At 43.6% G+C, this 22,311-nt stretch overlaps 3 protein-coding genes across 3 annotated transcripts in view; 2 read left to right on the forward strand and 1 right to left on the reverse strand.

Annotated features, from left to right (window-relative positions):
* The window catches only part of nol6 (nucleolar protein 6 (RNA-associated)), a 31,094-nt gene extending 30,090 nt beyond the window's left edge, over positions 1-1,004 (forward strand). Inside the window, exon 22 of the mRNA XM_042331923.1 lies at positions 961-1,004. Coding sequence (XP_042187857.1) covers positions 961-1,004 — 44 coding nt within the window. The remainder of the gene's footprint in view (positions 1-960) is intronic.
* A 3,390-nt stretch (positions 1,005-4,394) lies between these two features.
* Positions 4,395-13,617, forward strand: LOC103180987 (the record flags this gene model as incomplete). Its single annotated transcript, XM_042340164.1, is given in 4 exon segments — positions 4,395-4,837; positions 7,216-7,377; positions 8,235-8,325; positions 12,807-13,617. Coding segments are annotated over 4 exon segments (889 nt in total), but the record flags the coding sequence as incomplete, so codon positions are not given.
* Positions 13,618-16,955: 3,338 nt separating this feature from the next.
* nudt2 (nudix (nucleoside diphosphate linked moiety X)-type motif 2) lies at positions 16,956-21,481 on the reverse strand. Its single transcript, XM_007897151.2, has 2 exons — positions 21,310-21,481; positions 16,956-18,686 (listed from the first exon to the last, which is right to left on the reverse strand). The coding sequence occupies exons 1-2, from the start codon at positions 21,443-21,445 to the stop codon at positions 18,373-18,375; spliced, it is 450 nt and encodes a 149-aa protein (XP_007895342.1). The 5' UTR covers positions 21,446-21,481; the 3' UTR covers positions 16,956-18,372.
* Positions 21,482-22,311: the final 830 nt, after the last annotated feature.

Here is a 22,311-nt window from a genome sequence, read left to right on the forward strand (position 1 = left end):
TTGCCCTGTTGGGAATTGAACCCAGGTCTCTCTGCTTATGAGGCGAATGCTCTAACCACTGAGCTACTGGACTCTAAATGCAACAATTATGATTATTACACTGTATTAGCTTGGCTCTTAGCATGCTCACTTCTGGGAGAAAAGGGTGTGAGTTCAATGTGGATTTAATATCATAATCCAGTTGTATACACTGCAGCCCACTAATGGAGAATGGAGAGCTGCCCTTCAGATGAAACATTAAACCACGGTCTCCACTGCATCATGGCTGCTATTCAATAGAGAAAGGAGTGTCTACCCAAGATAAATCGTTTTGAGATCTTTATAACTTATATAGGAGAGTTCTTTCCTTCAAAATACTTTCTTCCTGGACGTGATGCCTCCGTCTCTTAGAGGTGAGTCCTCAGTCCACAGGGCACAGCCTGGCACAGTAAAATTCCCCACAGTGAGTCAGTGCCAGGCTTTGCCGTGGTCGTTTAATATATGGAGGCACGAGCTGACACCAACAGGAAATAAACTTTGCTTTGGCTCTGAGACAATGAGCTCTGAAAAGGAGAAGTCTCACAGAATATATTGTAAAGTGGATTTATTTATTTATTTATGAAGCAGAATATATTGAATATATACAAAAATATAAGAATATATTAAGTAGATGTATTTACTTTTTGTTTATCGGTTTGTTTATTTTTTTATTTATTTATGAAACAGCATCTGGTTCAGTGGCTTCTTCCCTCCAACATTCTCCTCCTCTCAGTCTCTGCTACTGCTTCACTTTACAAAGATTTACAGAGAATGTACAGGACGGAAACAGGTCAATCAGACCAACCAGTCCCTGCCAGTGTTTATACTCCACACAAGTCTTCACCCATTCCTTACTCCTTCCATACCCTTCTATTCACCTCTCCCTCGTGTGAAGTGACATGTGATAAGCTATGAACTGTTTTATGTTGATTTCCCTGATAGAAACAAAATTGGTTATTCTCATTATGATCAGCATTTTCTCCTGAAGACACTTCTTTAGGCAAACTGTGCTAAATATTGTACAGCCCTCTCGACTTGAAAGGCACTTTCCAAATTGAAGGATTATTATTATTGTATATCAATAACATTCTAAAATATTTTATTTGTAGATTAATTTAGGAGGACAGGGGGACAGCACTTGTACTGGGAAATCTTCCAAAAAATCGAGTCATTTAAAGAGTTTGAGTAATAAGCAATCCTGTTTCAGCGCTTTGGAACGTCCTCCCCGACGTGAAAGGAGCTCTATAAATGTAATTTTGTTGTTGTTGTTGTACAAACTATTAAAGTTGTGTCTGGCGTATTACGTGTAATATTAGTATTGATTCAGGTAAATCCCTATGCTGCCACTGCCTTTTAGTCCTTATTAACGATGCAGATCTTTGTGTTTTATTCTTATCATTTAAGGATTAGTTAATGTTGTAATGCCTTTAGAAAGATTAATTATGTAGGATATTTCTTCCAACCCTAGATTTATCTTTCCCTGTGTCCAGATGAGCTTTTGGTTACAAATTGGAATTTTTTTTTTTGACACACGCGGAAACCATCACTGTGCTTCAAGTCCAAACCAAACTGAGAGTTTCACGCATCCCACTTACACATGGAGATTCCCAAGATATTTATCGAAAAAGAATGCTCATTCTCTCCCTGAAAGGAAGCATCCTGCTTAACTAATCCTGGAGACTATTAGGTGAAGGTTGGCAAGAGCCAAGGCCTGGGGACCCCAGAGTGTGTGTCTTCACTCTAGAAGACACAACAAGTCTGCCAAGAAAAGAGATGCACCAAGGGGATAAGGACAGGGAGCAACTTAGGGAAATTTTCATTATTAGAGAATTGGTGCTAGGGAAACTGTTAGCACTAAAAAGTGACAAATCCCCTGGACCGGATGGCTTGGATCCCAGGGTCTATTTGGACTTCCAGAAGGCATTTGATAAGGTGCCACATAAAAGGTTAGTCCAAAAGATAAGGGCCCATGGAATTGGGGGGAGCATATTAACGTGGATTGGGGAATGGTTAACGGGTAGGAAACAAGGAGTAGGGATAAACGGGGTCCTTTTCAGATTGGCGGGATGTGACTACTGGAGTGCCACAAGGATCAGTTCTTGAGCCTCAGCTATTTACCATCTACATCAACGATCTAGATGAGGACATTGAAGTTAATATAGCTAAATTCGCGGATGACACAAAACTAGGAGGAAGTGTCAACACAGAGGACGACATTAAAAAAAATGCAGCGAGACATAGATAGGTTAGGTGATTGGGCAGGTAGGTGGCCAGATGAAGTATAATGTAGGGAAGTGCGAAGTCATCCAACTAGGTAGCCAAAAACAGTAGAGCGGGTTATTTTTTGAATGGGAGAGATTGGAATGTGTTAGTGTCCAGAGGGACTGGGTGTCCATGTACACCAATCACAGAAAGTTAGTCTGCAGATGCCAGCAGCAATTAGGAAGGCAAACGGTATGTTAGCATTCATTATGAAAGGATTAGAGTATAAGAGTAGGGAAGTCTTGCTGTAACTGTATAGGCCTGGTGAGACCACACCTGGAATACTGTGTGCAGTTTTTGGTCTCCTTATTTAAGGAAGGATGTACTTGCCTTGGAGGGGGTGCAGCGTAGATTTACTAGGTTAGTACCAGGGATGAAGGGGATGAGTTACGAGGATAGGCTGACCATTTGGGCCTATATTCTCTAGAATATAGAAGAAAGAAGAAGAAAGAAAGAAAGAAAGAAAGAAAAGAAAGAAAGAAAGAAAGAAAGAAAGAAAGAAAGAAAGAAAGAAAGAAAGAAAGAAAGAAAGAAAGAAAGAAAGAAAGAAAGAAAGAAAGAAAGAAAGAAAGAAAGAAAGAAAGAAAGAAAGAAAGAAAGAAAGAAAGAAAGAAAGAAGAAAGAAAGAAAGAAAGAAAGAAAGAAAGAAAGAAAGAAAGAAAGAAAGAAAGAAAGAAAGAAAGAAAGAAAGAAATTGCATTTTTATAGGGTTTATATGAACTCCTTCCTTGTTGGCCTCGCCAAATCTTCCCTCCACAAGCTGCAAATCATTCAGAACTCTCTCCTGCACCAGGCTCTGTGACCCCATCACCCCCACCCTCGCCCGACTCCACTGGTTCCCCATCAATCAGTGGATAGAATTCAAAATCCTCGTCCTCACTTTCAAGGCCCTCCATGGCCTTGCCCCCCCTACATCTCTGACCTGATGACCCCTTATCAACCTGTCTGCTCCCTCTGCCAGGTCTCCAGGTCTCCCGCCTGACCCGGGACCTGACCCATCAGTGGCCAGGCTTTCAGTCTCTCTGTCTCTCTGTTCCCGCTCTTTGGAACTCTATCCCACAATCCCTTACCTCACTCCCTCTCTTGCCTCCTTCAATGCACGACTCAAGACCCTCGTTTTTGACTATGCCTTCAGCCGCCCTCCTACTCCCTCAGCCCTCCCTCATCCCAACCCTGCCCCCCCCCCCCCATGCTCGGGTCATGATCACTGACTGTTGAGCACCTTGGGGCGTCCTCCCTACGTGAAATGTGCTTTACAAATGTAATTTTGTTGTTATTGTTACCATCAGTTATGAATTACCAAATGTCATTCTGCAAAGCAAGAGAAAGAAAATGAAGATGCAGATAGTAATAACACTTGCATTTTGTATAGCATCTTCCACATCAGGAGGTTGTCTTTCTTCTTCCTGTAAAGCTCCATATAAATTGGCATATCCATTCTTCCTACTCCCTGCATCCTCAATTTGGTGAAATCAATACTCATAGCACCACTTCTATTCTAACTCCTTCATTCCCAGGAACTCAAGAAGGTTGCAAATATAATAACAATAATAATCCTTGCATTTGATATAGAGCTTTTCACGTCTTCTAGACGTCTCAAAGCGCTTCACAGAATATACTGTAAAGTGAATTGACTGTATATTTGTGAGCAAAACGCGGCAGCCAATTGCACGCAGCAATGTCTAACAAACAGTCATGGGTTGAGTGACCAAATTATTATTTTTTTTTCTTGAGGGATTATTATCCGACGTGTGGAGTAAGGAAACTTGCCCAATGTTTCGACCTGCTAGGAATCGAACCCAGGTCTCTTGCTTTCGAGGCGAGTGCTGCTTGAATAAATAACTTTGTTCTGATTTTTACATATTACTGCTAATTCCAGTGCTGTTCTATCTTAAATCAGATTGTTTTGACATGGATACTGATATAATTGAATTATTCTACACATGAGGGACACTACAAGATCCAGGGAAACGCTTTGAATAAGTGGTGGCTTTTCTCTTGACATAGTATTGTAACCAATATGTGTGTCTATAGAGTTGAATATTCCTCTTTGGTGTGTTAACGTTTTGCCTTTTTAAAATTCTACTTCCACTATTAAATGTTGTAGGTTTCAGCATCAAGAATGTCCGTCTAGACAAATGCATCCATGCAAACAATGAGAGCATCAGAGTATCTCTGGCTGACTGCAACCCAGAATCTGAGCACCAGCATTGGAGATGGGACTTCCGCACAAAGTCCATCATCAGTCTTGCCACAAAGTGGTGCCTGATGGTGCTTAAAGCAAAAGAGTTGGGGCACGTCAGACTGGGGCCCTGTGGCAACGGTCAACCTCAAGCATGGGCCTGCAGCAAACGGGGTCACTTAACTCTAGAAGGTTTCAGCTTACACCTCAACGTAAGGCACAGGACACACAAAATGTACGTGTCGAGTGAAAAAGGCAAATCGAGCAAATGGAGAACTATGAAAGAAAAGTCTATCTGTGGTGAAGCCAACCATGACACACACCAACAAGAGAGTCCTCTCGAGGTGACGGTCTCAGAGCTACGTCAGACGGAAAGTAAGATCTACCTAACTCTGGCATTCAGAAGACCAAATGCCTGATTATTTGTAGGCTTAACATAGAGAATCTCAATCAACTCACGTAACCCTCATCCATCTTTCAGCTGTAGAAACCTTCACAGTCACATCTAGTAGAATAGAAATACTGTAGTTCAATTGTATTTGTTTTGCCTGTGCTTTTAAATTAACTTCACAGATTGGGTTTACAGATATTAACTTCAAGGCACTGTGACCATCAAGCTTTTTCTCCCCTGCTCTTTAGATTAGATAACGTAGCCAAGAATAAGTCTGTAAGTGTTGAAATGATTCTTGATGATTTGCATCTATAATAATAATCCTTGCATTTGATATAGCGCTTTTTACATCTTCTAGACGTCCCAAAGCGCTTCACAGAATATACTGTAAAGTGAATTGACTGTATATTTGTTGGCGAACGTGGCAGCCAATTGTGCACAGCAGTGTCCCACAAACAGTCATGGATTGAAAATGACCAATTTATTATTGTTTTGTTTTTTTGGAGGGATTATTAGTTACAGAAAGCATTGGTTATTCAATTGTTACTTTGAAGGACCCAAGGAATAGAGAAAAAGTGGTTTTAAATAGGTTTTGTGAGATAAAAGGATAACTTTGTTTTGCATTTTTACTCAGATCTTTCCTGTTGTGTAACATTTTACTGATGAAAGGATAGCCAGCCATTTGATGCGTCCAGCTGTGTGACCACTGGGCAACATTGTCACCTGAGTGACTCCCCTGATTTTTCTCTCCCTCCTTGAAGGCAACCAGCTTAGCCTGGCTCTGCGTGCCTGAGATCACAAGTTTTCAAGTTTTCAAACACCAACTTGCATTTATCTAGCGTCCTTCATGCAGGATAGTGTTTCGGTCCACTTGACAGTGGCGGAGCACAACACCGAAGGCACGGTGGAAGAGGAAAATCTTAACCATTGAAGGCATGATCTGAAAATAGGGAAGGACGGGGCAAGATGGAGGGAGGAAGGGGCAGGGTGGAGGGAGGAGGGGGCAAGTTCAATAAGCAATCATAGATTCAGGGCCCGTTCTTACAACAGCAACAACAATAACAGCAAATTACATTTGCATAGCGCCTTTCACGTCGAAGGACAACCCAAGGCACTGGACAGTCAGGGAATTGCACCCGAGCAGTGGAGTGGGATTGGGAGGGTGGAGGGCAGGGAGAGTAGGAGGGTGACCAAAGGCGCGGTCAAAGAGGAGGGTCTTAAGATGGGCGTTGAAGGAGGCAAGGGAGAGAGGGAGGCGAAGGGACCCATAAATGACATCGTGCAGCCTTACAGTCCCTCACGGGGCAAGTCAGCTGTTTGTTAGTTCAGTGCTCGTGTTAGTGACTTGACTGTAAATGTGCTTGAATATTCAGAGCAGTAATGCAGACTAGTCTTGCAGCGATTACTGGTGCACGGAAGAGCAACCACAACAGCAGCCCTTTCTCTAGAGATAGAGGTACTTTGAGATTCTTTCTTCCAAGTCTGGATCTGTTAACGGCATCGCAATTTCGGTGCAAAACGAACCAGACTGCGGATATTTTGTCTTTTGTTTTTGTTTGGTGGCTATGGCTAATTTGAAAGGTTCTTTATTACTTTGTTAGATTCTTTGTCCCACTTTTGGTGTTGCTATGGAGTAAGCACATTCTTGTGGTGTATTTCTCCTTCCCAGCTGCTCTATTTATTGAAAGGGTTTATGCAAAGAATAAATTGGACCTTTAACCCTTGGAGAGCTGGACTGACGATTTAGAAATGAAGAACATTTCAATACATTTCACAGCAAATCCTGCAGAGAGCTCTGAGACATCATCCTTACAATCAATCCACTTCCTTCCTTCATTTCACTTGGTAAATCCACATCTATTTGTGGGGTACTGCTGTGAGCAATTGACTGCTGCGTTTCGCCCACAAAATAAACAATCAATTCATTTTACACTATATTTTGTGACAGTAAGTTGTATGGCTTTCGTGAAATCGCAATCAGTGTTCACTCGCCACCACCACCACCCACCCCACCCCCCACCTTTAGTGAATATCACGAACAAGATCCCTGTATAAAACAAAATACTGCAGCTGCTGGAAGATCCCTTTAGAAATGGGTTCTGGAAATCGAGGAGATTGAGGATGTGCCGGGAGGGCAAGTATCTAGGGTCAAGAACCATCAACAAGGCACGGACATATCGACTATGTTGGGCTTTTCTAATACTTTTTGTCTAACCTTTTGTGGTTGTTATTACTGACTCGCTCATCCCATTTAGTTGTATCATTTTATGAAGACATTTTTGGGTCGATTCTCATTACTTTTACATCAGAACCTGATAGGTACCAAGGAATATGAGTCGATTGTTAGCTCTTTGATTTCCAGGTTCTCTCGCCGATGTTTCAGAAGCCCAGACAAGACAAACTGAACAATCAACCCAAATTTCTAGGACAAGTGCCGCATCTTACACCACCTACCCTGTTTTTGAAGTCATCACATCAGCAAGAGAACATGATAGAACCGTGAGGATCACCAGGACGGACGATGGTAAGTCAGGAGGTATTGTGGTGAGAATGATGTTCTTTTTAAGATCCATGTCAGGACTTTGAAGTCACATTCTCGACTCGGACACTCCAGTGCATTGCTGGAGAAACATAGTCCTGCTGCCTGTTCAGGTGGACAGTAAAGATCCTAAGACACTATTTGAAAAGAGAAGGGAGGTTTTTCTCCTTATCTTCACCGGATAAATTTGTGTTTTCAAGGCTTTATTTATTTAATTTATTTAACAAAGGAGAATAGCCAACAAATTGCTTATGTGAAGCTTACAAAAGAATACCAAATCTCAGGTTCACTTCTCCTGAACTCTAAGATTCCCAACTCACAGCTAATAGCCGTCAGAATAAGAATAAAGTTATCTGTAAATTAAGGACGGTTTCAGATGATATCTATTGATTATATAAATCTCCTTCCTGCGTGTCCCTGCTGGTCAGATTGTAATTTGTATTTTAACTTTGTTTATGACAATAAGAATCCTTGTATTTGATTTAGCGCCTTTCATGTTGTGAGGACATCATGAAAAATGTTTTTATCCATTTCAATAGACAAACTTGGCAGCCAATTTGCACACAGCAATGTCCCATATACAGCCCTGAAGTGAGTGACCAATTTTATTTGTGAGATGTTAGCCAAGATACTGAGAGAAACTAATTTCACTTTTCAAATCATGGCATGGGATCTTTAACGTCTACCTGAATAGGCAAACCGCACCTTGATTTAATGTTTAATCTGAAGGACGGCACCTCCAACAGCTCACACCCAGCACTGCACTGGAGTGTTGTCCCAATAGATAATTCCTAAAATCCTGTGTGAATTACTGATACTAATTACTATCTCTGTCCTTTAAGGCTCTACCTGGAAAATTGCCATGCTGATTCTGGGTTTTATAGCACTGATTCTGGGACTAATCATATTGACACTGAACATCATTCACAATAAGTAAGTGTGAATTTTAGTCTTCTGTATTCCTCTTCACACAAAGGGTTCAGTTATAGAGATTAGGTTCAAGGATTCATTCAACAGTAGTTAAAATGGCTTTGTTTCCCAGATACCAGATAAGTAAATACTACACAATTTGTCTGTTACAAAATCTAAAGCATTAATCAAATATTTCTGTAAGATTGGCCTTACTCTCTTGCCTCTGTATCGGAATGCTATAAGTTCAGCTGAATCATAGAATCATACAGCACAGAAAGAGGCCGTTTGGTTCATCGCGTCTGCGCCGGCTACGAAAAGAGCAATTCAACTCAATCCCACTGGTCCGCTTTCTCTCCATAGACTACAATCTTGTCCTCCCCAAATACCCATCTACTTCTCTCTTAAAAGTTGTTATTGAATCGGCTTCCACTACTCTTTCAGGTAATGCATTCCAGATCCGAACAACTCGCTGGGTGAAAAATGTTTTCCTAACCTCCCCTCTGTTTCTATTAACAACTACCTTAAATCAGTGTCCTCAGGTTACTGACCCACATGCCAGTGGAAACAGTTTTTCTTGATTTAACCTATCAAATCCTCTCACGATCTTGAAAATCTCTATTAAATCGCCTCTTAATCTTCTCTAATCTAGGGAGAATAATCCTAGTTTTGCTAACCTGACCTCATAACTTATTCCTGGTACCATCCTGGTAAACCACCAGCTTTTTATAAATATTCAACATAACCTCCTGAGTTTTGAATTCTATGCCTCTATTTATAAAACCTAGTATCCCATATGCTTTTTTAACAGCTTTATCTACCTGTCCTGCCACCTTGAGAGATTTGCTTATGTGGCCCCCCAGGTCTCTCTGCTCATTTACCCCCTTTAAGATTGTGCCATCCTCATTCTTCCTACCAAAATGCAACACTTCGCATTTCTCCACATTAAACTTCATCTGCCACGTTTCTGCCAATGTCGAGGCTTGAGCTCCTAGTCCAGGTTGACACTCTGGGGCAGAACTGGGGGAGCACTGAATTGAGGGACATGCTGGTTTTCGGACGAGGTCAAATATTATTCTTCACGCATCCATCTATCTATTCCGTTTTTGTAAAAAAAAGCAATCGTACATTTATATTCAGGACTTAATAAATACCCAGTCAAACCAATACAGTATATTCTGCGTAGCTCTTTGAGACATCTGAACAAGTGATAGGGCGCTATATCAAATGCAAGGATTATTATTAGAATACCATATTAATTCTGTTGGTCAGAAATTCGCTTCTGGTGTGAAGAAACCTAAACTTCTTCACACTCAACTCCCCTCCTCTTTCCCCCTGCTGGCCAACGCGGTCAACCACTCTCTCTCCTCAGGCTCTTTTCCACACTCCCTGAAAACCGCTGTCATCACACCCCTCCTCAAAAAATCCACCATTGATCCCTGTAATCTCTCACACTACCGTCCCAGTTCCAACCTACTCTTCCTTGCCAAAGTCCTGGAATGCATTGTTGCAGGTCAACTTCAGTCACAACTCTCCATCCATTCCCTTCTCGAGCTCCTGCAGTCTGGTTTTTGCTCTGCCCACAGCACAGAGATAGCGCTTTTCAAAGTCACAAACCGACGTCCTCTCTATCTGTGACCAGGGATCCCTCTGCCTCCTCACGCTGCTACGGCACTACCTCACCCCTCACGCTGCTGAAACCCTGGTTCACGCCTTTGTCACCTCAAGGCTGGACTATGGGAACTCTCTCTTCGCCGGCCTTCCTGCCACCTCCCTCCACAAGCTGCAGGTCATTCAGAACTCTGCAGCTCGTGTACTGTCCCGCACCAGGCTTCGGGACCACATCACACCCATCCTCGCTCGCCTCCACTGGCTCCCCATCCCCCAGAGGATTGATTTCAAGATCCTCATCCTCACCTACAAGGCCATTCACGGCCTTGCTCCCTCCTACCTCTCTGACCTACTATCCCCCTACCTACCTGCCCGTACCCTCCGTTCCTCCGGCTCCTGTCTGCTCCACGTCCCCCGCCCCAATCGCCCTACCATCGGTGGTCGGGCCTTCAGCCTCTCAGCCCCTAGGCTCTGGAACTCCATCCCCCAGTGCCTTCGCCTTGCTTCCTCCCTCTCCTCCTTCAAGGCCGGTCTCAAAACCTTTCTCTTTGACCGAGCCTTCAGCTCCCCTCTCGACTCTCTTCCCCCTCCTCGCTCCCTCCCTTCCCTCCCCTCACCCTGACCATTTCCCCCCTCCTCGCTCCCTCCCTTCCCTCCCCTCGCCCTGACCATTTCCCCCTGCTCGGGTCATGACCCAACTGTGCAGCGCCTTGGGACGTCCTCCTGACGTGAAAGGCGCTTTATAAATGGAATCTTGTTGTTGTTGTCCTCCTGGATCTCTCTGCCACGTTCGACACAGTCGACCATGCCATCCTCCTCCACCATCTGTCCTCTCTCATCCACCTTAGTGGAACTGGACCACACTTACATGGTTCGAGTTCTACTTAACCAAGCGCCTCCATTTCATCTCGGCAAATGCTTTCTCCTCCTATCCCCGCCCGATCACCTATGGGGTACCCCAGGGCCCCATCCTTGACCCTTTTCTTTTCCTTATCTATATGCTCCCTCTGGGCGATGTCATCTGCAGACACAGGGTAAACTTCCACATGTGTGCGTGCGGATGACACACAAATCTACTTTGCCTCCTCCAGTACCAACTCCAGGTCAGCCAATGTGCTATCAGCTTGTCTGGCAGACAGCAGGTTGAGTGTAAACTTCCTGCAGCTGAATATGGACCGGACAGAAGCCATATACCTTGGTTCCCATTAACATCTTCATTCCTGCGGATCTGAACTCCCCAACCTCCCTGGGCTCTTCCTCAGACTCACCGAACCAGTGCGCAATCTAGGCGTCCGGTTCGACCTCCAGCTGTCCTTCCTCCCCCACATATGGTCCCTGACCAAGACCACCTTCTTCCACCTCTGCCTCCGACCGTACCTTACCCCAAATGCAGCCGAAACCCTTGTACATGGTTTTGTCACCTCCAGCCTGGATTACTCAAACACACTCCTCGCTGGTCTCCCCAACTCCACTATTCATTCAGAACTCTGCCGCCTGCATTCTTACCCAGACCAAACTCTGTACCCACATCTCACCAGTTCTGGTCAGGCTCCACCAGTGGAGGGTGCTATATAAGTGCAAGTTGTTGTAAAGGTAGGGAGAAAAACACTTTCAAGAGAGAGGAGTTTTTTTAAAAAATTGCAACTGTAAATTTTATTTATCAGTCTGTTTGTGTTTGATCCAATGTCATGGGAACATGAATGGAGCCTTTTCAGCACCTTTGTTCCACCCAGAACTGTCCAGTATACAATCAGAATTAAAGGTCATTCCTATTGTTCTGGAGACATTTCAGGATCTCGTGGAACTTGCACAAAGAAGCAGTTCATTTCTGCTTTACCCACTCCGAGTGAGGACTGGAACTCTTCCAGAGACAGAATAAGCCTGATCTCTGTGAGTGGAATTGAATCAAAGGAAGTCAGAGAGAAATATCATCAGCATTTTGCCAAGCAGTGGGAGGAAGGGCATGTGAATGTGAGGACATTTTGTGATGTTTTCTCCCATCTACTCCTGCCCCTCTGTAAACTCATTGTGTTCAAGAGGTTGAAAACCAATTAATTCACCAGGATGGGTGAACTATAATACATAGAAAGTCAAGGTGGGAGATTTGTACAGCACTGACAGGTATTAAGAAGGAGTCGATCATCACTGGTGAGGTTTGCAAGCAAATATGGTTCCCATATTCAAGAAAGATGAGAGAGCCATACCTGGTAACTACAGACTAGTACAGACCCAAAAGATTGGTCTCAATAATTGGAAAACTGATGAGTCAATCAAAAAGAGGAAGATTACTTGGATAAAAATAATCTAATACATTTTATAGCCAGTATGGGTTCAAAAATGGGAGACCAGTCCTGTAGACTTTTTTGATGAGGTGAAATCCCAAATTTACACTGCAAAGCCATCTGATTTAGTGCATCTAGACTTCCAAAAGACAATTGTCAAGCCACCACATAAGAGGCTCTTTCACAAATTGATGTCACTGGGCATTAAAGGTAAGACATGGACATGAATTCCAAAATTGCCCGAAGGGAGGAAAGCAGAGAGTAGTTATTAGGGGAATTAGGTGAAAATGGGCAGATGTATGCCTCATACGTTTGTACTGGGATACCTACCTGTTCCTTTTATAAATTAATGACCTAGATTTGCAGACTCAGTGCAAGGTATTTACATTTGCAGCTGACGCCAAGTTGGTGGGAAGGTGGGGGTGGGGGGACTCTGTATGCAAAGTATTAAAAGATTAAACATTTAAAATCTGGGCATAATCTTTTTTAAACAATGTAATTGTTTTCTAGAGCGAATGATGAATCTTTATGGCAGTGACCGCAGATGAACCAAATAAGGGGTTCACCGTCATGCAACAAAGCCTCACTAACAAACATGTTTATTTTGATCAGGAAAAGGAAGATGTTAAACATCACAGAGATCGCTGACTCAGGAGATGAAAAAACATCCTTGACAACCAGTCTGAAACTTCAGCACAATAAATCTCGTTCCCCATCGTTAAGACATGGGGAAATAATGATCGAATGGAAGGACGGCAAGATAACGCCACTGTTTGATAATAACAATTACTGCAGTGGCTATTAGTATGTTAGGTGTGTGTGGTTGCTGCAGTGCACTATAAGAATACACCTGGCAACTCTGAAGGAACTATCGCTGATCGAGTATGTATGTGTGGGCGGGGATGGTGATCAGAGACCCCAAATTTTTAATCTACTTGAGCTTTATGCCCGTTTGTCATGTTTGAAAAATCTTAAGAACTGCGGAAATTCAGCCTCCAAATTAAGACTGAATTTAAGAAATTTCCAAAATGTTTTGCACAGTTCCAGATTTTAAGGCAATGGTGTTACTGTTAGAACTATGAAGCTTTTTAGATTTTTTTCGTCTTCAAATGTAGAATCTCTACTGCCACCCTGAGTGAGACTAGCTAACTCAGCCAAAACAGCATTAGCAAGTGAGACTTTTTTTATGGCTCAGCTACTCACTGGGAAGACTCACTGAGACATTGCGGGAGTTATTTTTGATACTCAGTAACATGATAAAATGGTAAAAGAAAATTGCAATGACTGGAAAATAGGATAGTAAGCCTGTTTTAGAAATTTGTGTTTGAAACACAAACTTATTATGCCTTTACTCCACAACTTTACATTATTGTTTGTACTCTCTTCCCCCCNACCACCACCCAACCCCCTCACAACAGTTATGTCACATGTCAACTTGGCTCACGTGGTAGCACTCCTGCCTCTGAGCCAGAAAGTTGTGAGTTCAAGCTCTAAAAACTGTAGTCGGACTTGCCTTGTGTTAATATAGTGATTAAGGTATGCACTTGACAAGAGCATAAGCATTTTGCAAATATTACATAGTACAAAACAGCACTCCAGAGACTCATTCCATACTTAGTGATAGAGTGCCTGATCGCAAATTCAGAAATCTTTCTGAAGCATCTTTTGTCCTTCAATTAGGTATTTTCCAAAACTACAATAGCCAAAAGATTTTGTAATGGATTAGAAACGGATCTAACCGTTCATTCTCCTCTCCTATAGACATAAAGCTGGATATTTTCATAGAAATTGAGATAGGTGCTACTTTTTTTTAAAAAAATAAAACTGATCACACTGACAAATTGCAGTCCTGAGCATGACACAAGTCAGCTGCAGTTTGAGCCACTCACTATCTACATTGCCACAATCTGTTTTGGTGCACTCACGAGTTAGAACGCATAATGGGACCCTATGAGTTGAATGTCGATCCTCCTGGACTAGAATTTCTATAATTTCATTATTCTGGAACTAAATTATCCTTACTCCCTCATCTCACTTGGGAGACTAAACAAAATTGTCGAAGTATGAGGGAGATCTATCAATATTGTCAATTAAGTGAGAAAGGGGAATAAGGGAATAGTGGGGTATGAGGGGGGGTTGGGGGGGGTCATGTAATGTATACACACCGGTATGGACTAGTAGTCTGAATGGCCAGAATGCTGTACATTCTGTGTATTCTATGATTCACTAACTCATTGAGAAGGGCCTGAACTGAAGAATCAATCTGTAACATTTGACAATGGCTTTTACGTAGCATTTAAGAGGATTAATTGCATGTAGATGTGTGCCTGGATAACTCTCTGGGTTCTGAGATTAATCTCCAGTATCTGTTTGGGATATTCATTGATTGAACATTTGCTTCTCTTATTCATATTCCAATAGTTTTCTTCTATTTCTCAAACCCATAATGTGCAAAATGAGCTTCGGGAGACTCATAAAACGTATCATTAGGACATGATTCGTTTTACAAAAAGGTGAACTGAGAATATGGTAAAAACCGTTGACCTCTGTATTAAATGTACCGTTCATTAAAGAAGCAATCTTACGTAGGCTCTGTTATTTGTCATTCTGCCATTTTAAGAAATTCTTAGTTTAATAACACACAAGCAAAACCAGTCATTCAGTTAATGAGTTTCCTGTCTGTACGCATTTCTTTCTCAACCATTCTGTGTATGTGTGTGTACATAATAATAATTTGACACTCAATCCACGATTGTGCACAATTGGCTGCTGCGTTTCGTCCACAAAATATACAGTCAATTCACTTTACAGCATATTCTGTGAAGCGCTTTGAGACGTCGAGAAGACGCGAAAAGCACTATATCAAATGCAAGGATTATTATGATTATATATCAAATGCAAGGATTATTTTTATTATTATTATTGCATCTCAGCAGCAACTTCATGACCCAAAAGTCAACCAATTCAGTTTTTCACTTTAAAAAAAAGGCAAAAGTTCATTTGCTTCAGGTTGCCGCCAATGTCTCTGTTATGCTTGTGTGTAAAAAAATAGGAAATGACATTGCAGTAACCCGATGAGCCGTAAGTCCGGCATTTTGTCTTTTAGCAAGGGACTTGGCCAGCAGCTGTTCTGGTTGCACACAAATACATTCAAACCCGCCATCGTTCCTTGCTATAAAGTGGGTTGGGATTTTATGGATCCCAAACATCCTGGTATATCGAAGCTGCAGTGTAATAAATAATTGTTGCATTTGATATGGGGCCTTATTGCACTAAGAGCTTTACAATTTTCTGTACAGTGTAGTGACTGGATTTTACAGGCAAATACAGCCAAGAAACGAATGACCAATTAATCTGGGGACTGTTGATCAGGACACAGGGAAAAATTCCCTTCTGTTTTCAAACACTATGGAACTTTTAACATCCCATTTCTGACGACAAGAACTTGTGTTTAATGTCTCATCTAAAAGACAGGACATCCAACAATGCAGTACTCCCACAAAACTACATTCCAGTGAAAGCTTAGACTTCCATCCACCCTAATTACTGTGTATCCCTCCCCTAGTGCTTGCTGCTACACCCAGCAGAGCATGGATGATTGAACAAAGATTGGATCAGGCACAATTTTGATTCTCCCCCACACATAGTAATAATCCTTGCATTTGATATAGGCCTTATAATGTAATTGAGACATCTCAAAGTGCTTCACAGAATACACTGTGAAGTGAATTGACTATATGTTTTGTGGGCAACACGCGGCAGTCAATTGCGCACAGCAGTGTCCCAGAAATAGTCATGGATTGAGTGACCAAATTATTTTTTTAAGGGATTATTACCCACAGAAAGTAATCTGCTAATCAACTAACAACCAGATTCCTCGTTACTGCTACAGAGGAGTGTGGAGTCAGGAAAATCGCCTAAGGATTCGCCCTGCTTGAATGCTCTGACAAATACTCTACAGGACTCCACAAAGCCCATGGACACTGACTATCAAAACTGTCAATTGAAGAATAGCCCCAATATTGGCTAATATTTATTAATCTGGATGTCACAAAATACAGAGAAATAATAATAATAATCCTTGCATTTCATATAGTGCTATTCACATCTTCTAGACGTCTCAAAGTGCTTCACAGAATATACTGTAAAGTGAATAGACTATATATTTGTGGGCGAAATGCAGCAGCCAATTGCGCACAGCAGTGTCTCACAAACAGCCTTAGATTGAGTGACCAATTCATTATTTTATTTTTTCTTGAGGGATTATTACCAGACATGTGGAGTAAGGAAATTTGCCCAAGGTTTCACCCTGCCATAGTCCAGATTATTCCCACAACAGAGCTGAAGGGCTGACGTGGAAAAAGTACATTAAATAATAAGTACAATGGTCTGAAATATTTTTGAATCCAAATCAATTCTTAAATTGACTACTGATGGTTACTTGAAAATAACTAAATTTGCCAATGAACCAGCACTTTTAACAAAATGGGTCTGTGCAAGTACATCAATGCTTTTTTATATTTATTGCCAGGATAATGTCAATGAAGCAGCACATTCTTGTGCATCTCCAGGTTTTGTGTGAATTTGCATTGAGGGCTGAAATAAACCAATTGGCAAATGTTTAACATTGTCTGCAGGAGCTCCAGAGTTGTGGGGTTGTATCCAGCATGAGTCACTGCCTTGAGATGAAAGCAAGAAAGAACACTGTTAACTCTCGCAGGGCTGCTTAGAATCGATACAATCAAGACTCGGAGACCAATGGTTGTTTAATAGGGTTTATTTAAGTTTCCGAATATACTTGAAAATATACTGATCAGTACAATGTTAGGTTAAAAGTTATAGTAGGAACTCCAGGCTCAACAACACCCGATTAAAACAGGAACGCACTTGAGTCAATATGGTTAACAAATATGTTCACAGACGACTATCATAATCATGATTACCCCAACTGGCTCGCAACACTAATTTATGAGGAAATCATAGCATCCTGATCGCGAATACTATTTAAGAAAAGTATACAACTAATAAAATCATATAAGATTAACACAGTGGGTACAAGAAAGAAGGTGTGTCGTGTATGGATGCGTGAGTGTGCGTATCACTATACTACCGGTAACTAGCAGCCGCTTCAGTAGGATCACGATAGGATACTCCAGCAACGAGTTTTGGACCGGTATGCAGTGTGCACTCTGTTGGCCCCCAGCTCTTGTAGCAGGATCTCTCTCTCTCCCTCAGATACTTGGCTCACTCAGCTATCCCTCTTGGAATGTGCGTGGTGCCCTTCTCTGGTCAGTCGAGTAATCATCTTGACGGACGTTCTCAGGCTCTCTCCTCCTGCTCTCCTGAGTCACCCAGTGATTATCTGGACAGACTGCCTGCTCGCTGGTCGGAGTTTTAACTAGGAGTCCTTGTGGTTCTCCCTCCTTCAGCCCTCCTGCTCGTCCTCCAAGGAGTCGTTCTCACTTGCTACCTCTTGACTTCCTATATTTATACTTCTAGGAGCGTCCGTACAAAGACCAGGTCTTGTCGGCCATTGTCCTCTTTTCCTTATCTCCCTGACGTTTTAGTCTCCTGATCCACTTGTTTTTAAATTCAATTAGTTCTTCCCTGGAATGCTCTCAAGTCAGCATTTTCTTCCCTTCCTTACTTGACCTCTGTCTATTGTTAAACTAGTTAAGTCAAAAGGGTTTTGGCACGGGATGATACCGTGACCCTTCCTTAACCCTCTCTTCGCATCTGCGCATCATTCTTTGAGCTGTCTTATCTGGTGTGTACCAGCCTCCCTCATAAGACCTTGAAACTGCTACTCTGACATGTTTCTTTGTTCTGGAAAATGTAACTTCGTCTAACTTCTTTGGTAGCTTTAAAACCAGTTTGTACCACCACCCTGCTGACCCCTAGGTTCCATTTCACCGCTTACTTCAGGGGTTTCATAGGTCATTCAATTGCCCATTTTCCTTATTAAACAACAGCGAGTACATTACCCATAATCATATGAATGAACACTTATGGTTATGATCATACATAACATAATCATCCATAATTAATCATTATTTACAGCATCCAATTCCAAGTGAACAATCACATTGAGAACAGATTTCCTTTCTTCTGCTTTTTATTAAAAAAAAGTCAAACATCTTTCCACACTTAGGTCAACTGAATATATACAATCTTGACTTTACTTAATTGTGGAGATGAATTGATGAGCTTCTTTCAGGAGATTCTGCAGATCTTGATATTTAGCTAACTTACAGGCCTCATCCACTTTTAACCATTGAAATGCTTGATGCTCATGAGACAGTTTTACTTCTGTGTTATAGTCCTTCAGCTCTGCCAGCCAATAGATAACAGTTTTGGGCTTTTCCTTTACTTTGTAGGTTAACACTTTCTTGTACCCATCAAGCACATGAAACTCTTCAGCTTTCAATCCTGCTTCTTCCTCTGTTTCACGAAGTGCGGTTTGAAAATCATCCTCTCCTGGATCAACGTGACCTTAAGAGAAAAAGGGGGAGACCTTTAAGCTCTGTCAATGCATAAACGCAAGTTGTTGTTGTCAGTGGGCAATTTTAACAGTGAAAAATTGTGGTGTAAAAACTGAAAAAAAACAATCTGTACAGTTAAATCAATAGATTATTTGAACACTTAGAAAGTGATTTTTTGGGTGATCAGCTGGATGTCCGACATGCACCCATCACCGTGCATCCCACCTACACATGGAAATGCATCCCACCTACACATGGAAATCTCAGGGATAGATTGTTGGAATGGAATGCACACTCTCTCCCTGGAGGGACGCATCCTGGTTACCTGATTCCAGAAAATGTTAGGGACAGGTTGCCAAGGCTTGGGGACCCCAGAGTGTGTGTTGGAACTGCTGGAGTCTAACCAGCTAAAAATGCATAGCTTGCCATTGATATTGCTGTCTGGTAAGCTTTCCCGCTGCTTGTACAGCTAGCACCACTCTACCCGTTAGGGCTTTGTTTTGCAGGCTTAACAGGAGCGGAGTGGGATGACTCCCTGACCCCAGTGACTGGGGTGACTGCCCTTACAGGTCCTACCGATGAGCCAAGGCTATGATTGGACCATAAAAAAGGCATCAATTACATCAAGTAATTGGTTTAATACAATTATCATTGGGTACCCTAATTCGGGGAGGTGCTCAATTCCCAAAAAAGGAGCATCATGTGCTCGCAGTCGCTATTTTTCAACCCGATGATAACAAAGATACGTGCTCTGACTATTAATGAGTAGTATCTATTTTTCTGCTTCCACCCTCAACTCCAGGACCACTGCTGTCCTGACAGACTGCCGGTCGGACATCAAGTCCTGAATGAGGGCAAACTTGCTACAGTTGAATGTGAACAAGACTGAGGCCCTCCTGATTGGCTCACGCCAGCGGCTCTGCATCTCAGGTTCTGGCAGCATCAACCTCCATGGTTGCACATCAACTCACCAAGTCAGTCAGGAACCTCGGTGTCTTGTTCAACCCTCAACTGTCTTTTCTCCCCCACATCCAAGCCATGACCCGCTCCGCCTTCCCTCACCTCCGTAACATGGCCCGACTCCACCACTACCTCACCCCTCAGGCCGCTGAAACTCTTGTTCATACCTTCATCACCTCCAGGCTCGACTATGCAAACGCCCTGCTTGTCGGCCTTCCCAACTCCTCCCTCCACAGGCTGCGGACAATCCAGAATTCTGCAGCCCGTGTCTTCTCCAGCACCAAACTCCGTGACCCCATCTCCCCCGACTTCATTGGCTCACTATCCTTCAGAGGATCCAGTTCAAGATCCTGGTCTTCACCTACAAAGCCCTCCATGGCCTCACCCCACCTTACCTTTGCGACCTCCTAACCCCCTATCAACCCGCCCGCGCTCTCCGCTCAGCCGGCTCTGGCTGCTCCACGTTCCCCCTCCCACCCACCCCACCACTGGCGGGAGAGCCTTCAACCACTCTGCCCCCAACCTCTGGAATTCCATCCCCCAATCACTCTGCCTCGCCCCCTCCTTAGCCTCCTTCAAGTCTCGCCTCAAGACCCTCCTCTTCGACCATGCCATCAGCCACCCCCTTTCTCCCCCCCAACCTCAGCTCGAGTCTGAAATGCTGTACACTGTCCAGCACCTTGGGACGTCCTCCTGACGTGAAAGGCGGTATACAAATGTGATTTTGTTGATGTTGTTGTAGTAGTCAGAGGTTGGTTCTTTGTGCACTTTTACATTAATTCCATTACAAGCGGCTGCTAACGTGTGTAGTTTAAGTGTGATTTGCTGAAATGCTGTACTCTGTCCAGCGACTTGGGACATCTTCCTGACGTGAAAGGCGCTATACAAATGTAATCTTAATTAAAATTAATTGTAAAACAGAATTGTAAAACACAAACAGGATCAGCCTAAGTCACAAAGGTGAAAAATACACCTGATTGACTGAAGCTTCCCAATTTGCTTTGATTTAAAGAATAATTGGTAGTACCTGTGGTCGTGGTAGAACTCATTAGTCAAGTTATACCTAGTTATAGTGACTTGCATTCAGTAGTCAGGATTCAACACAGAGGATACCCAGTACACTGCAAGGGAGAGTGAGCCATATCGTGGGTGTACACATAAGGATGAACCATCACATGGATGGTTCTACACATAGAAACATCTTTATAGACCACCTACAAATTGTACTCGACTCGATCTACCAAAGCCACTAATAGTAATGCGATGCACAGCCGGTAATGAGTGAGTGGCTAAAGCTGAGGAGCGCTTTATGACTGCCAATACCTAACGTGAGTGATGATTTCAATTAACTCTCCTGCAGCACAACAACAACAACAACAACTTGCATTTATAATAGCGCCCTTTACACGGGGTCGCGCCCCGGAGCGCTTGACGGCGGTGGAGTCTGACAACGAGCCCGAGGCGGTGTGTGTGTGTGTGTGGGGGTGACCGTAAGTACGATCAAAAAAAAGAGGAAGGTCTTCGGGTGGGATTTGTGGTTGAAGTGGGAGAGGACGTGGCGGAGGGATTGAGGGAGAGTTCCAGAGGGGGTTGGGATCAGGGAGGGGCTGAGTCAGGCTCTGCTTGACCCAGGATTTCTCGCCGCCCCCTGGACGCGAGGCCCTCAGCTTCACCTTTAGGAGGCGTCCAGTGGTGCTCCCCGTACGAGGTCTGTAAGAGCAGGAACTCAATGCTACTGTCCTGAGATTTTGAGGTCAAACCCCGGGTGAACCTTCTGAAGATAACGAAGCCACAGGCCCTGACCGCCATCACCGGAAGCTGCTGCCTGGCCTCCGGAAGTGCCGCGTGAGTGACGGCCCCACTGGCCAATGAGCATTCAATGCCCCTGCGCGCCAATCACAGGGGCCGGCTCAAGGCCAACCCACCAATCAGAGCCGCGGGTGGGCGGCACTAATCCCTCAGTTGATTGTTAGGACTAATAATAAAGACTGTGAATGAAGAACTGACGCTGAGGAAACGGTCCGACAGACGCAGCGATCCTACTTTCTGATTGGTCGGAATGACAGCCGTGTTCTGATTGGTCAGTGTGACCATGGGCGGGGGCGAGGGAGGAGGAGAGAGCGTGTGTCACGTGCGGCTGTGCCTCGCTGTGATTGGTGCGTTCGGGCGCGGGCTTTCGGCGCGCGCGCGCTCTTCGGCCAATGCCGGGCGGAACGGGCGGGTTTTTATAATAATAATCATCATCATACATTTTAAAGAAAAATTGCTTCCCTCTTCTTCGCAAACTTTTAATTTCCCCCCCAAAAAAGGACTGAAACCCTAAAACTGCTTCCCGTACAGGAGGCGGAGTGCTGTACACCATTTGGGGCTACTTTTGGGGTCGGCTTTGGGCTGTAAACGCGGCATTAAGTTTCAGGCAGTGGCCCGGGCTACCCCTCGCCCCACCGACGGGGCCTCGGAGGAGGCGTTGCCATGGTTTCCAGAGGCGCCGCGTCCGTCCACAGTGCGCGGGACAGCGAGGCCCACAGGTGAGCGCTCGCTCCCTCCCTCCCTCCCCCGACTCCTCACAGCCGTTACAGTCCTGTCCTTTTCAACCACATTCACGCTCTGTAGAGCTGGGACTTGATGGGGGACCTCGTGCCTCAAAAAAAAAGGTGCATTTCAGCCTTTTTATA

This window comes from Callorhinchus milii, unplaced genomic scaffold (genome assembly GCF_018977255.1).
Source record: "Callorhinchus milii isolate IMCB2004 unplaced genomic scaffold, IMCB_Cmil_1.0 Scaffold1, whole genome shotgun sequence".
NCBI lineage: Eukaryota > Metazoa > Chordata > Chondrichthyes > Chimaeriformes > Callorhinchidae > Callorhinchus > Callorhinchus milii.

Bases quoted from the DNA above. Each gene is read 5' to 3' on its own strand.
- nudt2 (XM_007897151.2), bottom strand. From the start codon at position 21,445: ATGGCGGTCAGGGCCTGTGGCTTCGTTATCTTCAGAAGGTTCACCCGG. The intron at 18,687-21,309 runs GTGAAGCTGAGG...TTTTCTCTTAAG, and splicing joins CCACTGGACGCCTCCTAAAG to GTCACGTTGATCCAGGAGAG.